This window comes from Helicoverpa zea, chromosome 15 (genome assembly GCF_022581195.2).
Source record: "Helicoverpa zea isolate HzStark_Cry1AcR chromosome 15, ilHelZeax1.1, whole genome shotgun sequence".
NCBI lineage: Eukaryota > Metazoa > Arthropoda > Insecta > Lepidoptera > Noctuidae > Helicoverpa > Helicoverpa zea.
Window position 1 is genome coordinate 1,552,541 of NC_061466.1, and position 23,300 is coordinate 1,575,840.

General features: G+C 36.0%; 1 protein-coding gene and 1 non-coding gene across 3 annotated transcripts in view; one reads left to right on the forward strand and one right to left on the reverse strand.

The window, feature by feature from the left end:
• Window positions 1-23,300, reverse strand: part of LOC124636802 (alpha-tocopherol transfer protein-like) — a 46,485-nt gene that overhangs the window by 5,767 nt on the left and 17,418 nt on the right. Inside the window, exons 1-4 of one of the 2 annotated variants that reach the window (XM_047172952.1) lie at window positions 18,094-18,241; window positions 5,065-5,221; window positions 3,310-3,404; window positions 1,520-1,664 (exon numbers count right to left, since the gene is read on the reverse strand). In XM_047172952.1, the coding sequence (XP_047028908.1) occupies window positions 1,520-1,664; window positions 3,310-3,404; window positions 5,065-5,221; window positions 18,094-18,096 (400 nt within the window). In that variant the 5' untranslated portion in view covers window positions 18,097-18,241. Of the gene's footprint in view, window positions 1-1,519; window positions 1,665-3,309; window positions 3,405-5,064; window positions 5,222-18,093; window positions 18,242-23,300 lie in introns of those variants that run through there. The other variant, XM_047172953.1, reaches the window with a different exon arrangement.
• LOC124637243 lies at window positions 3,836-3,952 on the forward strand. The gene has a single exon (XR_006985207.1). It is a non-coding gene; the product is annotated as a U5 spliceosomal RNA (small nuclear RNA).

Here is a 23,300-nt window from a genome sequence, read left to right on the forward strand (position 1 = left end):
ATGAGACGTAACACAATTATAATTATGATTGTAATCTTGTTTTTTATAGGATCATTAATTTAATGCTACAATTATCTTATGCAGAGTGAAGAGGTTATAACTTTTAAGTCGTTAAAAACAAATAATAGTTAAAAGCGTTAAAAGTAAATTGGACTTGTTTTATATGAAATAATGTGTACTATAGATCCATGCATTTGTATGTCTAACATTATGTTAATTGCTCATCTGATGGCATCCTCCGAGCCTTTTCCCAATCATGTTGGGGTCGGCTTCCAGTCTAACCGGATTCAGCTGAGTACCAGTGCTTTACAAAAAGCGACTGCCTATCTGACCTCCTCAACCCAGTTACCCGGGCAACCCGATACCCCTTGGTTAGACTGGTGTCAGACTGACTGACTTCTGACTACCCGTAACGACTGCCAAGGATGTTCAATGACAGCCGGGACCTACAGTTTAACGTGCCATTAGAAACACAGTCCATGGTGATGAGATATACTTAGAAAGTACATACAAACTTAGAAAAGTTGCATTGGTACTTGTCTGACCTGGGATCGAACCCGCGCCCTCATACTTGAGAGGTTGGTCCTTTACCCACTAGGCCACCACGACTTTTTTTTTTATTGCTCATCTGATGGATAGCCAATAATATAGATAGTATATAGAGTGATGGTGAAAACTCGATACTGGGAGCCAGAGAGTGGATATATAAAAAATACATGTTAATTTCCTATTATAATAGGGAATATAACATATAATAAGTAGGTGACCTATTTTTACATAACTGAAAAAAATAAAGTTCCTCCCAAATTATAGGGTTAAGGGTATGCATACATGTAAGTATCTGTTATGCTAGGGCCGCACTCATCGCGATAACATTCGGGCGATAAACTTCGTCTTCGGGCTACGGCGAATCTTGGTGGCCACATATAATAGACGAAGTTTATCGCTCAAATGTTATCGCGATGTACAAACGCAAAAACAACAATCCTCAACCAAGCGTCATAGCAGAGATCTTTTCTTTTATGGCCAGTTTCTAATGGGTTCCACAATATCGGCTCAGTCTCATAATTCGCAATGAATTCTAAAATTTTTTCGTTCGTTCAATCCATGTTCGTTCAGCACTGTAGTGAAAACTATAGAGAAAATACTAGCGTTGAAAACACGTCCGCTTGGCCGATGCGTACGGGCCGACTGAAGTGTGGCCGCGCACCGCGAAGTTCATCGCAATAAAACCCTTTGATCTGCGAGAGTTTACCGACAGCGAAGCGATAAGCCCGAAGCTTCGCCCGAAGTGCCGAAGGGTTCGCGAATACTTGGCTACACATATCGCGATAACGTGAATATTCGGGTTATCGCGATGAGTGCGGCCGTAGCATTATACACATCATTTTCATCTCTCGAGCGTTTTCCTCAGTATTTTGGGGTCGGCTACCAGTTAAAATAAAGTTAAATATTTCTTAAACAGAAGACATATATTATGTAATTGTTCATAATTAGTAATATTACGTGGATAACTTACCTAGCCTACAAATAATAAGTCTGCCAACATCAGGTCTATCGAAGAGCACGCCTTCGAACACATGTCCTAGTTTAGTGAGGCCGAACCAGTCTATATCACGCCAGAGGTGCGGGTTCTGATCCCGGAAGTTGCTGTAGCGGACTAGCTGGAAATAAATTAGGTAGATATTTGTTACTATTGGGTCTTTCTAAGTTAGATAATGGCTGTAAGGAAGTAATTTATGGGTGGACTAGATGTTGGATAAGTTAACACATTCACTGCGTTACGGCAAGTATTTGGCCGTATTTGACTCTCAGCCAGTGCGGTAGCTCGTTGTCCTTGTTTTGCGTACTGTGCGGGGGCGATTTATCTAAGTTCCCTTGCGCGTAGGAATGAGATAGTGATATTTTCAATATTGTTGCTTTTAATATAATAATATTGTACACTAACAATATACGGCAAAATAGTTGCCGTAACGCACAGTAAAATAATTATTTTCATTCAGTGCGGTACGGCGAATATCTTGCCGTACCCCCCCAACCCCGCACCACACTGCATGCGTCCGCGCGGCGGTTCAGTGTGCGCTAGTGCTGGCCGTAAGCAAGACGTAACAATATTTTTTGTGAAAAATATTACGCGGTTCTGCTACAATGAGACGTTCACATAAAAAACTGGATTTGAGTAGAGAGAGAGAGGGGAAATCATCATCTTGATGCCAAAGATGTCAAGTGTGAAAATAATTCAGTGGAATAACTACCTACTTACTAAGTTTCATACACGTCCTTTAATAGTTTTTAGTTTTTTTTAAATTTGTCTGTTGGCGTAGTGGTTGTGGGTTAGATTCCCACACAAATCAAACATTCTTTGTCTAGTTGTCTTGGTCTGGGTGTATTTTCTAACTATACTATGCATTATATGTATTTGGGACTAGGTGGCGCTATAGTGTGATTGTGGTAGAACATAAATACATATTTATACATATTATATAATTAGGATACCTAATTATGTTGATTTATATAATAATATAACACTGATAAATATGAATATTTTATCTACAATAAAAAATATTTTTAAACCATCGACTATCATTCCGGAAGTAAACCCCATCCCTAGCATTTTTTCACTTCTACGCTGTACGGCATATATATTGCCGCGAATGAAAGATTTTGAAAAATCTCTGTATCTTTCAAAGTATAACAGAGAACCCGGGGCGACTGCAGCTAGGTGTATACAAGGATATAGTCTATCGATTTGTTGATAAAAACCATTGATATAGGTGGTTTCCACGTCTGTATAGGCTTTGAAAGTCAGGTTCTGGTACGGCAAAATAGAAGCCGTAACGCATATCAGGAAATATAGATACGGGCAGCATTTGTCTCGTATCGCACTAGTAGAAAGTTTAGATTTAACGCTGCCGCAGTGAATGTGTTAATACAAACATATTTTCTTTCTTTTTATCGAGTCGGCTGAAGGTTTAATCTCTTAAAAAGCTTTAGTGTTTATTTTCTTAAATTCGCCTGACGGGCACTGACGTACAATTGTAGCGACGACTACTACTCAGTAGCATTCGGAGACGCCGGCTTCATGTTCCGCTTCCCAGGCACGGGGGTGTAAGATTACCAATTTCTACGATTTACTTTTCGCCATGCCAACCTTATTACTTAACTTTTTTTTTTTGCGTAGAATAAACCTCTCTTTTCCCTATTTTGTACATATAATTTTCTAATTCTGATCAATCAAATATTGATTAAGTATATATTATACCTATTATGTATAACATATAATAAACATTGAAATAAATCCATACTTACAAGTCTATGCGCCCGCGCAGGCACTGACCGGCGCGCCCTCAGGAACCGCAGTAGAAACGCGTCGTCCATACGATGTGGGTGACACTCGCCTCGCTCTGAAATTACAATACAATATTCTTGAAATACAATATTATATACAACTAATTAATATATACCTACAGAAATCACTTGTTAATTCGTGTATATTGAAACTACACGCGATAAAAGTTCTAACGTAACTAATATCAAAATGTAAGGGTGTGCCAAATTGCTACAAAGATTTGGATAGGAGTCATTCAAAGTTGTGTTTCCATTTCAAGCACTTAAAGTCAAACTTTACAAAAATATTTTTTACGTCATAGTATAACTGATTATTATCTAAATATTTTTAATTCTGATCTGCTTAATTAATACCTATTTCAGATGTAGGTATTTTAACTTTCCACAAGCTCGATAGATGGCGCTGTACAATCTGGGCTCATTTCTGAATCGCGCTATGGTTTCGTTACCGCGCGACAGATATAAGCTTGGGCGACCCAAACATTGCTAACTCTGGTTTCCCTTCAAAACGCATAAATCTTTCGCCTTTTACTAAAGATTTCCGTGGAGGGGAACACTCAAATGAGTCTATAATATTTTTTGAATACTCCGCTCCGGCGGAGTAAGAATTCCATAAAAAAATAACTTGTAGGTATTTAAGCACGATGTATGATGCAACAAAGCGTGCGTGTGCGTGAATGCGTCATTGCCTATTAATATTGTTTTGTTACTTAGTTAGCAAAAGAACTAAATCCAATATCTAAATTAAAATCGAGTAGGTAGGTAATAAATATTTTACGAAGCATAGCAAATTGGAGCCAATTAAAATATTGGATTAAAATAACATTACACAGCCGAAGTTAGGTTAATTACTGATGTTACAATAGAATTACTCATGTCTATCATAGTGGAAGCTAATTAAGTTAGGTTTAAAATGAGAGGTGCTGAGAGAAGTTTGTTTACTTGTTGCAATCATGTTAATTAAATGTGTATTTTGTTAACATGACAATAATTACTGTGATTTTGTTAATTAATTTAATTTGTTTAATATTTTGAAGTGATGATTTTGGCGGGCTTACTGACTACTTAGTATGGGTAATAAGGTTCATAAGATTTATTACCTTATTATTTCCCTAAATGTATTCCCTAGATGTACCTAAATTACTTCGTTTGATATTATTCTGAATGGGTTAATTTTAATTTACCTTTAATCTCTCGAAGCAAATTAGGCAAGTAAACGTTAAAAATCACACTTTCGAAGGTTTTGTTACGTTGAAATGTTTATGTTTATTGTTCTAGCAATTTCGTAGTTAAGCGCGGTTATTCCCCGGTAAAGCTTGCCAATGTAACTTTACGAACTAATGCTTGCCTTAAGTATAAAATGATTGAAAACAACAAAGTTTAATGTGTTTGCGCCTCTTTACCAGATTTGTCGCCCTAGTACTTGTCGCCTTTTATGAGCATGGTTTCCGTAAACACCACGTTTAACAGTATTGCTTACATAAACTATTACGCGAACTAGGAAATGTGAAAAACGTATTACGTTGCGAGAAAGATAATCATAGTCATTAATCATATACTTACTATCTAAAGATGGTTAGACATGCTCAACGGTAATCTTTAAAAATATTGCACAAAGCTAAATGTAGGCTATTGCTAACTACCTATGCAAATGCAAGGTTCGCATTTTTTCTTTGCTCAATCAAGATGGTTTTGGACAATCATGATTAATCTTACCGTATATCATATTCCTTAGTTCAACAATATTCCTCATTCTGGTAGCTGGGTCTTCGCCGCAAAGGATCCACGCCTCTTTTTCTGATTCCGGGTCGTCATGACGATCCATCTCCGCTTTGAACGCTATCTCCTGAAATGTCCATAGGTCTATGTCGCCCTGGTAACAAAAAAAGATGTATTGTAGGTAAAAAACATATTTTTACAGCTTTTACGACCGCCATTTTCACCGACAACATAATCAGCATAGTTTTCTTAAAAACTAATCATTTTTTGCAAAATTGGACGTGAAAAATCATAGCAAATTGTTATTTTAAGAAAACTAGAAGATTCTGATGGATATTAAAAATATGAATCCTACTAATATTATAAACGCGAAAGTTTGTATGTATGGATGTTTGTTACTCTTTCACGCAAAAACTACTGAATGGATTTTAATGAAACTTTACAATAATATAGCTTATACATCAGAATAACACATAGGCTACAATTTGTAAACATATTGTTCGAAATACTAAACCTGCGCAGACGAAGTCGCGGGCACCAGCTAGTAAACAATATTTAGGTTAATTAATTAGCTAACAATACCAATTAATTTGAATATCATTTATAATTCTATGCCCCAGAGTTCAATATAAATAGAAAGCCACTTAATTTTCTATTCCCCGAGGCGGATTCTAACAATAAATATTAAAATAATCTATAACCATTTGGTATTTGAACTGCGTAAGTGGGACCTATTGTATGATATAATTGCTATGTAACTTATGATCTCCTATTCACTGACGCTATCAATAACCTATCTTTGGGTTAAATTGAACATAATGGATTAACCGCTTAACCGCAGTTTTAAATATCGTAAGTATACAGACACAGACGCGGTGCTGTTGATAACCCCTGTTGATAAGGATGTCAAACAGTTAGAAGGGGGCAGTTTTCATTAAGTGCTTTTAACTGTCAAATGCATAATCCGACGAATACGCCACACAAAAGATCTTTGAATACCATATTTGGCGAATATTCATACCTGACCCACCTAAAATAAGAAGCTGGAAAACTAATAGGTTTAAAGTAATTTTATTTACTAGATATTTACAATACATATTTACAATAAATATCAAAAACTATCTTAGTATAACAAACAACTAAAAAGCCTCAAAAAATTCGTCTCCATCGCTGTCAACTGGGAGCGTGCCCAAGAGGCTGGCAGCATTACCTCGTTGGATCGCCATGCTGATTCTTTGTCCGAGGTAATAGCCAGCCTTCTGGTCACGAGAAGCGTCAACCAGACGCCTAGAGAGATCTTTAAATATAATGTGGGCATTCGGTTTAAATAGTTTTTTTAAAATACTAACTGAGAAAAATATGGCAAAAAGATGTCGATCAGCAACTTGATAGCGATCATTATTAGCTAGACTAGATATACGGAGAAACTTGTGGAGACTACTACTTTGTAGCTACTTAGAAAACAATAGAAAGACACCTGTGTCGTACACTTGCGAAGAAATGTCACTATCACTTGCTTAGCTTGATGCACATGGCACACATGGAGAAACTAACTCTATAGAAAGAAAGCTTACAAGAAGCCTATTTGGTTTTAGTGCCGATTATGGACAATAAATGTCTGACAGATCCATATCCAAATCGGGTGACTGAACTAGTTATTTTCGGGATTTTAATTGACAAACAAAAAAAATTAAGAGATTTTTTCGTATAAGATAAATAAGATAATTACAGCCCTTGAAACATTTTTTGATTTAAACATTTAGTTGTCATAAATTCACTTAGAGACAACATAAAAGAACTTAACACCATGACAGTTACGCTTATTTTTCACATATACACGCAATTAACGTAGTAATAAAAGATTGTTTGTTTAACGGTTAATTTCACTAACGTTTACATTCATTACCTGTTCGTCAGCCGTTAGTTAAATATTTTTTGAATGTGCAAAATTATAAATTAACTATAGTGAAAATGACTTAGAATTTTATTTAATTCAATCATGCTTTGGGTAGTCGTAATGTTATGGACCATCTCATCATGCCACCTTTAATAGGCTAGAAATTATGAATAGGACAACCCAAAATTATAGCTCTAACAAATAAAACTAAAGATAATATCATTTTACTTCCAAAACATTTGTTTTTCGTTGCTTTAACAATGTCCAATGGACTAATCCATAAAAATCTGCAATATTTTATGTATATATTGTTTATTATCAAATTGCTAAAAAATGAGAACATACTTTACTAACATAGGCCAATGCAACGTATGCTAGTAACTGCAACGGACAAGTGCATTCGTGCCGACTGCCAAGCGATGCGCGAAATCACAGCAGCAACACGGATGCTTAATTATAGAGATTTTCAGTTAATTCTAGTTGTTTGTTTAATGTGATAATTTACCCTTTACGTGTATTATTTAGCGGCCAATGTTTAGTTATTTTCATGGTTTTAATATTTTAAACATGTAGTCTTAATGTCACGCTGGTCTAATCATCATAAGCCCGACTGCCGCACGTGAGGTTAAGTTCAAGTTTATGGTCATTTCATGTAGTTAATTGTCTTCAATTTCACGTGGAACCTGCGCATTAGCCGAGTTGTTGTGGTTAAGTAATTACTAGTAGTACTAGTAACTCGGCATCAAAGTCCCCATAACCACAAAATCCCATTAATTCATCATTTAGTAGGTATATTTTATTTTACAAGCCCTTTTAAACCATTTTTCAAATTGAACGGTGGATAAACGAGTATTTGCTTCCAATCTATTTGCAGGCACATGTAGGCGATGTTAATTCACGAACAGCCTTGTAAAGGGACTCGGTAGGCAGGCGGAGCAGCGTGTCAAGGCGATCTGTTCGGATTTGGCAGGGTTACGCCGAACTAGGCTCCAATTACTTACGACCCGCAGTACTAGAATGTTCAACTTATCCGTAGATCTAATAAAGCCTACAGGTACGTAAAGCCAATATACACATGCGATAAAATTTTTCAACGTTTGACGTTTGATGAACTTCAAATATAAGAATCTCTTACTGAATTTTACAATACCTCAGAGAAAGTAGCGCTAATCTTCACACTTGAATGGAGATAAAGAAAGCATTATGCTTTTTGTTTACATTAATATTCTCATACAATATCTGTAGTGCAGTATCTAATTGACACTCGGATTCAAATAATGACCACCTACAGTCATATACTGCTACACTATAGGTATCTATAAATATTGTCGGTTAAAAAGCGGAGAGGAAACTTTTTCACTTCGCAAAACTCCTTAAACATTATTAAATTCCTATGGAAGCTTCATTTTATAATGACATTTCTGCGTACCCGCATTTCGAGACAGTACTTAGAAAGTAATTTTACAATTTAACGTGTAAGTACAATAATTAACCTCACGATATTGTAGTTGACTACCAATTGTTGTTAACGACTTTTGAATAACGGGATAACAGTTTTTGAAGTAACAGTAAGTAATCAAAAGATTCAGGAAATACAAAAATCAAGGGATAATGACACTGAAGAAAGTTTTTTTTACTTTTGTGCGTTCATCATGATAATTCTTCAAAAAAATCTTAAGATTTATTCATATGTTTTACCTTTTTACCATTGGTTATAATTGTGGCTCACAAACCCAGTAAGATCCACGAATATGACTTTTACAAAATAACAATAGTCGCCACTTAAGTACTGATCACTGCCTGACAAGGACGAAGTCTTTAAAAGTAAATTAATCTCACGATCTTCTATACTTCGTAACTTTGCGATCATTAGAAAAATCTGACCATCCAAACCAACAATAAACTACTGTGATTACTGTGAAATAGTAAGTAATTCGGCACAATATATTATGTAGGCCAATCCATTGATACAAGCCCAATACAAACCATTAGTGCGATTAGGTAATAAAGGGAACCATTTTGGGTACTTATAGGTAAGCGTTTTCTATGTGCAGCATTCAGTAGATAGGTTAATGCTAAATGTTATAGTTCGGCCATTCAGAGAATGCGTTCCTGACACGTCGCGATTGAACTGACGACGTAACTACATTCATTGATTATTGATATAATAATGTTGTTTTAATGCTCCTCAATTGTTAAAACGGTAAACAACCAGCAAAAATATTTTTATCGTAACTGCAACGCCATTGCAAAGTTACGTCGTCAGTTCAATCGCGACGTGTCAGGAACGCATTCTCTGAATGGCCGAACTATAAGCTTTTACGGGAAATTACCGAACTGATTGTTACACGTACATGTGTGGGTACACATACGATGAATACGGAATAATAAACGCTAACCTATGTACATATATTTTTGGTTTATTCTTTTGTTGAAATATCTTAACATATTTTTCGCAGCCTTTGTGTTTCTGCCCCAAAAGATTTGTGCCTATAATCAACAGATTGTCAAAGTTTTTGTTGTACCATCAAAACTGTTTGTCATGATAACTACTTACTGCCAGTTTTTCTTTTTAGAACTAAACCAACCTAGTAGGTATGAATTTTCTGCTGAATCGTAGTGAAATTGCACATATCTCATATTAAATGCATCCTAAAACGAACATTATGAGGACGTTTTTCCTATTTATTTATTACAAATAAAAAATTGTATGCTCACAACATGAAGAGAACAATTTTATCACGTAGTTTCAGGTCATCTTGAATTAATCAAGGGTTCACCCTCCTCCTAGCCGATTATCGGCTACGGCGGCTGTTCTCAAGTAAAGAGATTAGTCAACTACGCAGGACATATTAAAGTGCACGAGCATTTGCGCAGACACAGGTGCACTCACTATTCCTTCACTCTCATAACCCGATGGGTCGGCAATCCGACACGACCGGTAAGAGATCAGGCGCAGGACCGACATTTACGTGCTCTCCGATGCACGGGTGTATCAATCACCAGCTTCCAGGCTCCGGGCTGCTTTGTGAAAGTCTTCTAAAACCCACAAAGCGATTTCGGCACGACTCGGGAATCGAACCCGAGACCTCGTGCTCAGCAGCCGCACTTGCGACAGCTAGACCAACGAGGGAAGGTCAAGGGTTCACTCAATTATATCGTAATGACAGTTATCCTTGTTGTAACAATTATGTTATTTTATTCATATTTTTTTATATCTTCTTCCATTTCAAGACCCTGAATGTCATTAATTTATTATTTCATAAGAGATTTGCTTTGGTCTCCCACCCAGCCCACGATTTGTTGTAGGACAGATTTTTCTTCTAGGATTTTCAGACCAACCTTTTGTAGGATGTGTGCCCTGCACTATTGCAATCAGTGTGTTTCATTATTTTCCTACAAAAAATCGGTCAGCTTTACTCTGATTTAATTAATAAAAGTAACAGGCCTAATTAAATAGTCTGTATCTTCTTTAACACAGTAATTAGAAGAAGTAGGTACTAGGCAAACATAAAACCGGTAGATATGCACAAGCAGGGCGCTAAACATCACGTTACATGCATGATTCATTGCGGTTCAAGAGTTACTACGGAGAGACTCGGCTATGCATCAAACATGACATAATTAATTCTTGACCACGTGTAACAGCTGGATACTGAACTACTTTTGGGATTCATGATACTCTAGTATGTAGTAGGTAGGTATTGTAGTAAGTTTTTCTAGAAGAATGAAATCGGAAGTCTCATTTCTTCTGTCAAGTTAAATTCGCTAGTTTTATTTTTTTACCTTTATGAGTCCATTTATCGAGGTAGGAAACAAAATTTATATGTATAACGTAAAAATCAGTACCTACTGTAGTGTATGCAGGTACATGTGCATCATTGTATAGGTTATGTCATTATTATGACGCCTCGTGCGCATACGTCACTCGGTTATAAATACCGGATCGAGCGGTGGGGAGTCAGTCGTTGTCAGACTGTCGACCTGTGTGGTGGTGCGTTGGCGAGTCGATTAACATAATAAAATGAGCGTACAATACATTGGCGACGAGGATAAAACCGTGAGTGTTTGGACCAACAGTTACCTATTATCTAATTTTTATAATTTTGAACTACCTATTAGTTCTGTGATCCAGAAAAATATTTGATATACAAGGTTATACTAAATAATTTGTCCTATTCATGCCTATACCAAATTAATGTATGCTAAATAAGCTTTGACAACAAGTAACCTCTGACCGATGTTAATATTCAATCATATTAAAAAGAGCAAAAGGAAAGAAGGAAGGGAAGAGAGTAGAATGACAAAGTATACATAACTTTTATGTTCATGTATGTATCACCCGAATTGCAAACAAATTTTAACCTTTTTACGTAATTCTTTGTTTAAGTTTACCTTGTTACAATTCTAATGGAAGTAGCAATATTTATTGCAGGTGTTAATATTTATCAAATGAGTAATTTATAATACAAAATCATTACTTGGTGATCAGTTTACTCATTCTTAAACCTGCATCAAAGTTTATTCAATAATAGGCATTTATGGGAAGCAATATAAAGTTGCTGGTTGTTGAATTGTCGTCAAGACGACTTTAGCAGTGGTGGGATTTCCTAGAGGATATAATACAATAACCTATTTGCCTTATAATCAATTGTGTTTAATAATTGTTGTGCTTGCATGCCAACAAGGCGGAATGTACACGGATCTTATTATGTTGTTTACAATCCTATTTTGTAAGTGCCTGCATTCTAAGCAAATAAAAACCTATTCTATTCCAAAAATCTGCTGGTCATTAAATTGACAGCTTGACGGTTAGCAGTAGTGTATATCTACTGGTCATTAGATTGACAGCTTGGCAGTTGGCAGTAGTGTGTATCTACTGGTCATTAAATTGACAGCCTGATTGTTGGCAGTAGTCTATATCTACTGGTCATTAAATTGACAGCTTGACGGTTAGCAGTAGTGTATATCTACTGGTCATTAGATTGACAGCTTGGCAGTTGGCAGTAGTGTGTATCTACTGGTCATTAAATTGACAGCCTGATTGTTGGCAGTAGTCTATATCTACTGGGCATTGAATTGACAGCTTGATGGTTGGCAGTAGTGTATATCTACTGGTCATTAAATTGACAGCTTGGCAGTTGGCAGTAGTCTATATCTACTGGTCATTAAATTGACAGCTTGACAGTTGGCAGTAGTCTATATCTACTGGTCATTAAATTGACAGCTTGACAGTTAACGGTAGTGAACGTCTACTGGTCATTCAATTGACTGTACACGCATAAATTATCTGGCGATAGTTGTCAACTACTGCAACAACTAAATAGTAAATCTTGATAATTTTTATATTTTCTGTGCCCGGTGATTTGGATCATAAAAAGCTTCCAAACTTAACTTCTCAGAGTCTAGTCAACAACTTATACCTGCTATATTGTTCTGGTACTTAACTAACTTAATTCAAGTGCTTGCAATATAGAGGATATTACAAGAACAAACTGGTGGGTTATATACTCAACGGTTCTACAAATGACAAACATGTGCTAGGTATCTAGTTAAACAAACAGCACATTGAGGGACCGTAGTAGGTTGGCCATGTATGTTGAAGAACTCGCCCAGCTATACTGGTATGTATTCACCTATGCACAACATCCAAGTCCATCAACACCTCTAGTGGGTTGCCTACCCATAATAGTGTTAATTATAACAGTTGCTCAGTCACCCTAGGTATAATTTCAATACTTTTACTTTATTTTGCTGTATTAAAGAGGTTGTTATACAACAGAGATATTCCAGAAGATACAGAACAGTAGAACAGCATACAAGCAGCAATACTAGCTGGAAAATGTGGATCAAAATTTTGGTATTCAATAGATAGAATCTTTGGTAAACATGCTAGCTCACAATTGTAATTTCAGTACTTTAGGTTGATATAAAACTCTTAGATCAAAAGAATATGGAACTAAGCATTGGAGCAATCTGTGATTTATTTGACAATGCTACTTTATCTACCCAACTGCCTCGTTGGTCTAGCTGTCGCAAGCGCGGCTGCTGAGCACGAGGTCTCGGGTTCGATTCCCGGGTCGGGCCTGGAAGTTGGTGATTGATACACCCGTGCATCGGAAAGCACGTAAATGTCGGTCCTGCGCCTGATCTCTTTCCGGTCGTGTCGGATTGCCGTCCCATCGGGTTATGAGAGTGAAGGAACAGTGAGTGCACCTGTGTCTGCGCAAATGCTTGTGCACTATAATATGTCCTGCGCAGTTGGCTAATCCCCTTACGTGAGTACAGCCGCCGTAGCCGATAATCGGCTAGGAGGACATCATCATCATTTACCCAACTGGGCCTTCTCATCTGTGCCAAAAAATCTTTTAAGGATGATACCTGGAAGGAGTTCCAATGTAGATACTTACTCTGGGAACTGTCTAATGATGATTAGCTCATGGATGATTGTTGCAATCAAGTTCTCAAAAGTTGATGATTGCGTGTGCTTTTAAAACCTTCAAGACTCAGGCTTGAATGAATTTTAATTGGTATCTTAGCCTCTTTTTTATTGATTTACATTGGTGTTTACAAATAGTTTAACAAAGTGGCCCTCATTATAATATTGTTATTTGCAAATTATGTTTTACAGTATTGCAGTACCAATAAGCAGTATAAGTACATTGAGAGTTGTGGAAGAATATGCTTCCATAGGAGCGAATAACGTAACCATATATGAACATATATGAAATAGAATCCATTTATTGATCTCAAGTTAATAAATCATCACATTAATATATTCTTGAAGTGCACACCTACTTGTAATATAAAGTTGTGTAATTTCCTCAACCCATCCCATAAGATAAGATCCATATGGGTGGTGGGATGGATATCTATTAACAAAATAATGTCTTGTGTCCATAGCGTTAGGGTTAATAATAATTGATCTTAGAACACCAATCTTAGGTTACCGTAAGGCAATTGGGCTCGCATGATAAAGGACAAAACTTTATCACTATTTACATTTATCGACATTTATTACTCTTTTGTGCTAATTAAACTACACAGTTGCGTCGACATTTGGTTAATAATAACTAAAATATTATTAAGTTCCTAAGTCCTACTGCAAAATATAATCTGAGTAAGTGTTCCTTAAAGTATAGGAAGTAAAATTGCCCTTAGTCACCAAATCGTTTAAAAATTTACTGGGGTGCTGTCCCTATAAAAGATAATAATATTTTTATATTCTGGTTGTCTAACTAAAACAACGTAGATAAAGTCAGCTGCAATAAAGGGTAAGCGCTTTTGAACGAAACTATAAACATACTTATGCAGCCAACTATACTTACATAAAAAAAAAAAATATATTACGTTACCTATACGCGGTCATGAAATTGGAAAAGCGTAAAATATTAAAAATGGAAGCAGCACAAAGCTGATCATCAAATTGATGAGGTCAAGTATGACATGAGAGCAGCATAGCTGCTCATGAAATTGAGATATAGAATTAGAATCCCACATTTATCTATGTGTAGACAAATGTTTTAGAAAGTTTAGCGGTTGTTTTGCAAAAGGAAAATTGCATCGACTAGAAAACTGTTTGTGAGCTGCTGTCACCTTGTTGAAAGGAAGAAGAGCATGAGTTGAGGGTCAGGGACTCTTCTATTTTATGGTGATGCAGAATGTCACAGCTTCAAAATATATAGTGCAAAGTTAGTGACACCTGTTAAAGTGCGTTCGTTACATAATATGGTTCTAATTAGTTAAAATCTGATTCGTAATGTTACTTTACACCTTCGTTATAATCAATATGTAACCATGACACTAAAAAGCTTACCATCAAAGCATAATAATTCTTTGACTACTTTAATTTTTGAAAACCACATTAATAAAAGCAAACAAACATTACAGAACGCAATGTCCGGTGATAATAGTGTTCTTGGATGCCTAACCGAAATATAAGTATTCCTATCGCACTATTATATCATCATCATCATCATCATCATCTCAGCCATAGGACGTCCACTGCTGAACATAGGCCTCCCCCTTTGATCTCCACAGATACCTTATAAAGACGACCTTATAAAGGTCACCGGAAGACGCTGGATGCAGGTCGCTTCCAACTATTATATGCAGTAAGGTATTCATATGTTGGGTGTTGAATGCTAAGAAGCTTACAGTTTCTTGACTAGATATTGGACATACATTGATGTAGGGTATTTAAAGCCTATATCAGAATTTCAGCGAGTGTACTAGCAGAAACGTGCAAAGTACTAGCGCTGATCAATAGGGTTGAAGACCAGATTGTTTGTTACATTGCTGAGATAATGATAGGCTTTGATATTCCACTCTCAAATTAAAAACTACATATTACCAAAATTAGTTGAGTTAGAATTCTCTTGCTTACAAGGCACACAAAGTACTTAACTCGTACATAGAACTACAATTTAAACCATTAAATTGGTGACAAAATATGTGGTCGCCATTAAATTGGAGACAAAGTATGTGGTCACCATTAAATGGGTGACAAAGTATGGAGTCACCATTAAATTGGAGACAAAGTATGTGGTCACCATTAAATGGGTGACAAAGTATAGAGTCACCATTAAATTGGAGACAAAGTATGTGGTCGCCATTAAATGGGTGACAAAGTATATGGTCATCATCAAATTGGAAACAGTCCATCTAGGTCACCATTCAATTGGGACGATCTTATGTGATTACTTTCCTCGTACGGCTCGTACGGTTTTGAATGAGTGAAAAGCATTGATGAGGTACCCTAATGCCGATCTTTTACCTTGGAACAATGCATTCTGTATCAGTTTTAAGTGAAGTCGAACCAAGCAAGATGAGTGCTCATTATCTGAAGGCACAGCAATATTTCAGACTTGCTTGATTTCACATGGACTGATTGGCGGGATGTCTGCCAAATGGACGGATCATCTCTAGTGTAGATATAATACAGGGCCGGAACAGCGGCTACAAAACCTGAAGTTAAACTTGCCGGCCTGATATCACTGCTACGAATTTGTCTTGTTGAGCCTGAAGCAGATGCTGGTATGTTACCGTCTGCAAAGGGACGGATTTTTATTTATGTTTATTTCACAAGGGAAGGGATGTAGTGTCCTGCAGTATCACCGATATCTGTCGTCTCCTTAAATGGAAAGGGAAATGAAATGGAAACGGAACAAAGTAAATCAGTTTGATGGCAGTGTGATCGGTGGACTGATCTGATAGCGTGGTTTTGTTGTGCTGCAGGTGTTTGATAGATCTTTAAGAAATTACCAAAATATTTATGAGTTTGATTGTTGGACTTTTTGAAACAAGGTTAAAATCAAAACAACAAGGGAGAGATGTAGTGTATGCAGGTACATGTGCATCATTGTATAGGTTATGTCATTATTATGACGCCTCGTGCGCATACGTCACTCGGTTATAAATACCGGATCGAGCGGTGGGGAGTCAGTCGTTGTCAGACTGTCGACCTGTGTGGTGGTGCGTTGGCGAGTCGATTAACATAATAAAATGAGCGTACAATACACCTACCTACCTAACAAATAAATTACTAGCCTCACTAGCCTTAAGAGACACTTACCTACAATAAAGCAATGAGAAGTTGTCTAGATAAAACTTCATAGAAAGGTGTGAAGTAATACATAGATGTAAGCCAATAAGTTGTTATGGCTACATAAACTGTCCTTTTCACACACTTAATGATTAATAGCCAAGTGAAAAATAATATTACTGACAGATTTTTTATTTTGCTAATAATTTCATCGAAAATGGCAAGTTTTGTTAAAAAGTCCTACTCAATATTTTTTTATAACTTAAGTTAACAGATATGTACCAATAAAAGCAGAATTGATTTCAAACACCGCTATGTAGTAAAAAATGCAATTACATTCCGGGAACTAACTAATTTACGATACTTAGGCGTAATAATCTTATTTATGTCTTATCAAATGGTTTGTTATAAACATACATATAGACTAGGGCTAAGTTTTGCAAAACCTATACCGTCTTTCCACAAAAACTTTTAAACGTCAGTTTATGCCTTGTCTAAAAAAATGTCAAATTATGACGTTGACATATGGTTCATTTTGCAGCCAAAATTTTATTAGACAAGGGTAAAACAGGGTTTAAAGTTTTTGTAGTAAGGCCCATAACGTTAACGTTTACCGTTTAACGTTTACCCAAAACCGTTATGGTATTTTTCGTAAAATATGATTATTATCGTTTATATAGTAGAACTTACAGCTTGACTAATCAAGATAACCAAGGAGTGTGCTTATAACGTACGCAGAACTGCTTATTCAAAAATCTTTTGTCACGTAGTTCTGCCTGGACAAGCCATTAGAAAACAAAACGAGCTAGACAATAGAATTCGTGGTTTCCTCACATTTACAAAGTGCTTTGAGTTTTTCAAAATTGCGTGCAAAACATTTCAACACCATTGGTTTTCTAAAATGTTTAGAAATGCATTAGAAAATGTTGCAAGTGCAAAATGTCTTTGAAATGCTAAGCTATTTAGAAACCAATATCGCTTAGCAAGAAAGTTAACGCGTATATATGGGATATAAGTAGTTTCTATTTTACTTTGTTCTAGCAAAAGTAGGTCTACAGGTTAGCTAGATAATAAGCTCTAGTCTCTAGCCCTTTCGTTAAGGTACAAATTATCTCCTTTCAAATCTAAGCTCCTGGTAATGAATTAGTGGCACATTAAAAAAATGGTATATAAAAATTGTTGTTAAATTGGGGTAATTTCGTTTTAGCCTATTTTTATTGTTTGTTTCCCTAATTATAAAATGTCAAGTGACCTGATATCGAAGATATTAATTCCACTATTACTCTATTCGCCATCAAATAACTACTATTAAATAGCTTAATTGATTTCTACAAAAAATGCTAAGATTGTCAGTTGAGTCAAGGGTTATACATAGTATCAATGTCGTTGAGATAAAATGAATCTGAATTTATTTTAAGGACCTTTGATACCACCAACGAACAACAGAAATATCAAAATTGTATGTACGCATCCACAGAGCAGCCGAAAATCAATCTCATTAAACTGTCATTATCAAAAATTATCTTTTGAACAAATTCATAACAACCGAACTATAAAAATAAATTAAAATTATTCTATCGCATACCATTTTGGCATCCAAAATTAAAATTCACTTCACAATTAAATCCACATTATTTCACTGCACTACACAAGGTTTAATTTTTAATTGTTGATTTATTTCATCGATCAAAGGATTTTTAGGTTGGTGCGTGCGCCCGCGCCGGCTATTGATGCGAAATGTTGTGTAGGCAGCGGATAAAGGTGGATGCTCACGCGTCGCTCGGAGTAAACATAGCCAACTCTATTGTATAACAATAAATCATTGTGTTTAATGTATTAGCTGTCCCACGATTTTTTAAGGTCTTGAAAAAACGTGTATTAGCTATAAACGGAATCCTGAAATTTTCGTTCTTTTTACTTATTTCAGGGTTCCATGTACTGCGAAACGTAAACGTAAACGATTCGTCGTGGTGGCCTAGTGGGTAAAGGACCAACCTCTCAAGTATGAGGGCGCGGGTTCGATCCCAGGTCAGGCAAGTACCAATGCAACTTTTCTAAGTTTGTATATACTTTCTATGTATATCTTAGACATCAATGACTGTGTTTCGGATGGCACGTTAAACTGTAGGTCCCGGCTGTCATTGAACATCCTTGGCAGTCGTTACGGGTAGTCAGAAGCCAGTAAGTCTGACACCAGTCTAACCAAGGGGTATCGGGTTGCCCGGGCAACTGGGTTGAGGAGGTCAGATAGGCAGTCGCTTCTTGTAAGGCACTGGTACTCAGCTGAATCCGGTTAGACTGGAAGCCGACCCCAACATGATTGGGAAAAAGGCTCGGAGGATGATGATGTACTGCGAAAATTTATATAAATTTTTTAATGAATTAAAAACAACTGCTACTGCAACTGCAAAAATAAACAGCGATGGCGGTGTTTATTTTTGAAATCGTAGGCCCAAAGATCTGCGTGCATAGGTACTTAGTAAGTTACATTAATTATATTATGAAACATGTATCTATAACATGTGTGTTTATGTACCTCTATATCAGGTTAATTAATAAATTAATTGAAAAACGGAGTTCTCTTGTGTGAACTGTGGCGTATGATTTTTGATAATTATTTCTTTCATTATAATTAAAATAGATATTTAGTGTAATAATACAAAATGAGTTATCCCTTTATTTCGCAATTACCTTGTGTAGGAACTTTTCGTGTCATTATAGTGTCATGGCTTACAATGGTTACTATGAAGTCGAGCCAAGTATTCAGCCAGTTATTTTTCTAAGAAGGCAAGTAAGTACATAGGTACATAGGTTTTGCTTGCATCAGTTTGCGCCTAATAGCAATCAAGAGGTGAGAGCTGATGATTTTTTACATCAGAGCCGTGATCTTAATGACGTTTGTCATCAATAGCGCGAAGTGTTTGTGTGTTAAGCAAAAAGTTTTTTTAGGAACACAATCTTTTTTAAAATACTAGTAGATTATCATTATTTTGATTGGACTTGATATTTCATAATAGAAATGGGATAACGTTGTAAGTGGAAATGATACATTTTGGTGCAAATTGTCAATTTGACAGTGAGATGGAATCCTGATGAGGATAATTTGTACGAAATCAACCTACATTCCAAGATGATGTAAAGGGAATTTTGGTTCTTACTTATAGAAAACTCTGTTAACTCTAGATCTCATTTTGGATTTCAGAAACACCTCTCACTTTGTCATGTTCACCATTGCGTGAGTACTTAGATCTTTTTTTGTAGATTACGCGATCGAAATAGATGTCATTGAAGCAGAAATAAGCGACAATATTGCATAATTTTGATACCTACCAATGCCTCTCTTATTTTCTATGTCATCTTAAAATGATCAAATAAAAGCAGTATTGAAATCGAAACGTTAGATAAAGTTGTAAAAGGTTTAGTTCAGGCACCGTGCTCGGTCACCCGTGCGGTTACAAAACGCAACGATTCGTCGGTTTCCTATTGTAATTGCAGTTACGTCGCAAATGGCAATGCACCGCCAGTTTTAGATACTAGGAACACAGAAGTGAATGGGAATGAATAGAACTGTAGACAATATGAATTATGTTAACAAGGTCGGAACAGCTAGCTTAAAATGATGACTCATTGTAGTTTGATAGCTTGTTTTTGGAATTTAAATACTTGCGTTAGGTTACAGATTTGCTTTTATGCATTTTACCTTTCCTTTGCAAAAACTAGATCTTTCCCGAGACATTGAATGTGTGCTTCTTGAACGAAAATACTACTTAATTCTATTAATCTATCTACATTTGGTAGGTACCACGTGTGTAAAAATAAAGTAATTATTTACTTGTACATTACATAAACTTTCGCATTAATTAATATCTAACTTTTGATTCTAGTGCTGTTTTTTTTCTCATTGGTTAAAGCCACCTCAATTGCTATTTCGACTTCCTCAATGTTTAATTCATGTCGGTTACTAGGAGACCAGAAACATTTATTGCTCAATTCCTTACTGTAGGCAATAACGTGAGTAAATCCAATCTAGTAATAGACCGTAGAGTAGTTACTGCGTTACTACAGTCGTTAACTGCATAACGGTTTACTTACAGAAAAAGTTACAGGCGATAAAAATGATAGTACCCTAACATTGTAAACTATACAGAGAAATCCTTTTTAGCTTTTTAACCATCCCTAGACTGCAGTCGGGAAGAAAATATAACCCCTTACCTACTTATGGTATCCCAGTTGTGTTAAGAAGGTGGGAAAAACTGAGTATCGCTGTAAAAAAGAAAAGTATGTAATGGATTCTGACGACCGATATTTTCTATTGTTACATGAAGTCTGGTCCAGAATATATACAACTTTCAGGGTTTTTTTTGGATGTTTTATGAAATCAAATTGTTAAAAAGTTGGTTTTAGATATTAAAACCCACGACGGAATCTATGAGACACCTCAAGAGCTTATTAAATGTAATTCTACAGATTACAACATTAAGTTGAAGACATTTCTATTCTTGTAAAAGTTAAGCGGATTATAATGGCAAAATAAACATTAATTATGCTCATCTCCATCACAAGCTTCCTTTCCGTTTTGCTTATTCATTAGAAAAAAAACTCTTTCTTGCTTTGCCCTCAAGACCTTCATCATCCTCCGAGCCTTTTTCCCAACCATGTTGGGGTCGGCTTCCAATCTAACCGGATTCAGCTGAGTACCAGTGCTTTACAAGAAGCGACTGCCTATCTGACCTCCTCAACCCAGTTACCCGGGCAACCCGATACCCCTTGGTTAGACTGGTGTCAGACTTACTGGCTTCTGACTACCCGTAACGACTGCCAAGGATGTTCAATGACAAGACCTTCAATAAACGATATTATGCTTTTCTAGAAGGTTAAATCTATATAGGGTATTCTTTGAATAGGGCCGTAGAATTTTAAAATTCCTACGGCAGGCAAAATTATCCACAGCGAAGGAGTTTTCGCCGTCAACAAACCATAAACAAATGCTACTTGACACACCATACTCCATGTTATACTTCGGCCGTTCAGAGAATGCGTTCCTGACACCTATCAGTTAGTCACGACTAGTGATGGGCACAACATAACACTGAGTTCGTTACCGTTCCTTCAAAATGAACCGCCGCATTATTTTAAGATTATTTTCGTTTTAAATTGGCGGAATCATTTGTTTTATATTTTAGTTATTTAAGTGGAAACCAAAAAAAGGTAATATTCATATAATAAAATTGTTTTATTTATTCTTTGTTACAAGTACATTGAATTGAATGTGCGAACAGAATATTAATCAGACTCCGATTTGCTTGAGGAGGTGGTGTCTTCATCATCATCTTCGCCTACATGTATAATTATATTATTATCAATAACAGAATCAATCCTGATATCTCGGTCTAACAAAAGCCGGGTAATCAAATAAAAACAGATCGAAAACACTTGAAAAACGTGGTCTATGCGCACGAAACGACAACGGACGACTGTTTTAGCGTCACAAAATGGCGGCCCATAACGCCATTTGGGGTTACCATTTTTAATCTAAGTATAAAAATGCGGTTTGGTCATAGTTTTATTTTTATATTTCATAAACGTTATAATTAAGTCTTATAGTCCATTATTTTCCAATTCTTAAAAAGAAAATCAAAACGTATTATTTTATATTATAACTGTATAAGAACAGATTACGATACTTGCCTGTTATTTTTAGCACAGCACTACAAAATATAAACCGCTGACATAACCTTGTAATAGCGCAGTATAGATTTAGAAAAATATTGTTTACCAAGTTATTTGACACTCAGTTTGGCACAAAATTATAACATTCATTGATTATTGATATAATAATGTTGTTTTAATGCTCCTCAATTGTTAAAACGGTAAACAACCAGCAAAAATATTTTTATCGTAACTGCAACGCCATTGCAAAGTTACGTCGTCAGTTCAATCGCGACGTGTCAGGAACGCATTCTCTGAATGGCCGAACTATAGGTTAACACTTTCTAGAAGCTTACAATGCTTTCACATGTCGAGAGTAAGTAAAGTACCCGTGTGTGTGGTGCATGGCCCTGACCGTGGTTTGTTTACCTATCTACTTTGTCCATCTAGCAACAACTGACGTATAACAGGTTCCATTCAAATGGTTTAACCTTTACGTCTTTGCATTTGTTGCTAATAAAACGACCATTTCTTTATATATTTTAAACAAAGCATTGAAAGTGTGCTTGTTTTTAGCAATTAATAGATTAAAATTAACGAGTTACATTGAAATAGGTACTTGTTACAGAACCTTTACGTATTATTATCGGGCTATCCTCATTATCCGGATTATACTCAATACAACTTTTTGCTCGCCGAAGCGCTTATAAATAACACAAGAAGTAAAAAACCCCTATTAACACTACAGAGATCAAGGGGGTTAAGAATAGAAAAAAACGCGTTAAACCGGTTAAACCATGGGTAACTTGTTTACAGGCTGCGCCTGAAATTAAAATCTCTGCATAGATTTTTATGCTACTCTGAACATAATTTATTCTTCAGTCGCTTTAAAAAGGCAGATCTGTTACAAAAATAATATCCCATAGAATGTTACGTCTAATTCCATAACGCATTAAGGAGATCATACCAACACATTTTTGCATAGGAGTTGGGCAACTACAGCAAAACATCTTTTAATTATTATAACTCGACGAAAAAAAATATCATGGTCATCATATATTTTTTTGTTTTTAGATCTTAGTTCCATCTAATTAAATTTTCTTGAGCTGAATTTAATATATGCAAAACAGGTGCCTTGAAACC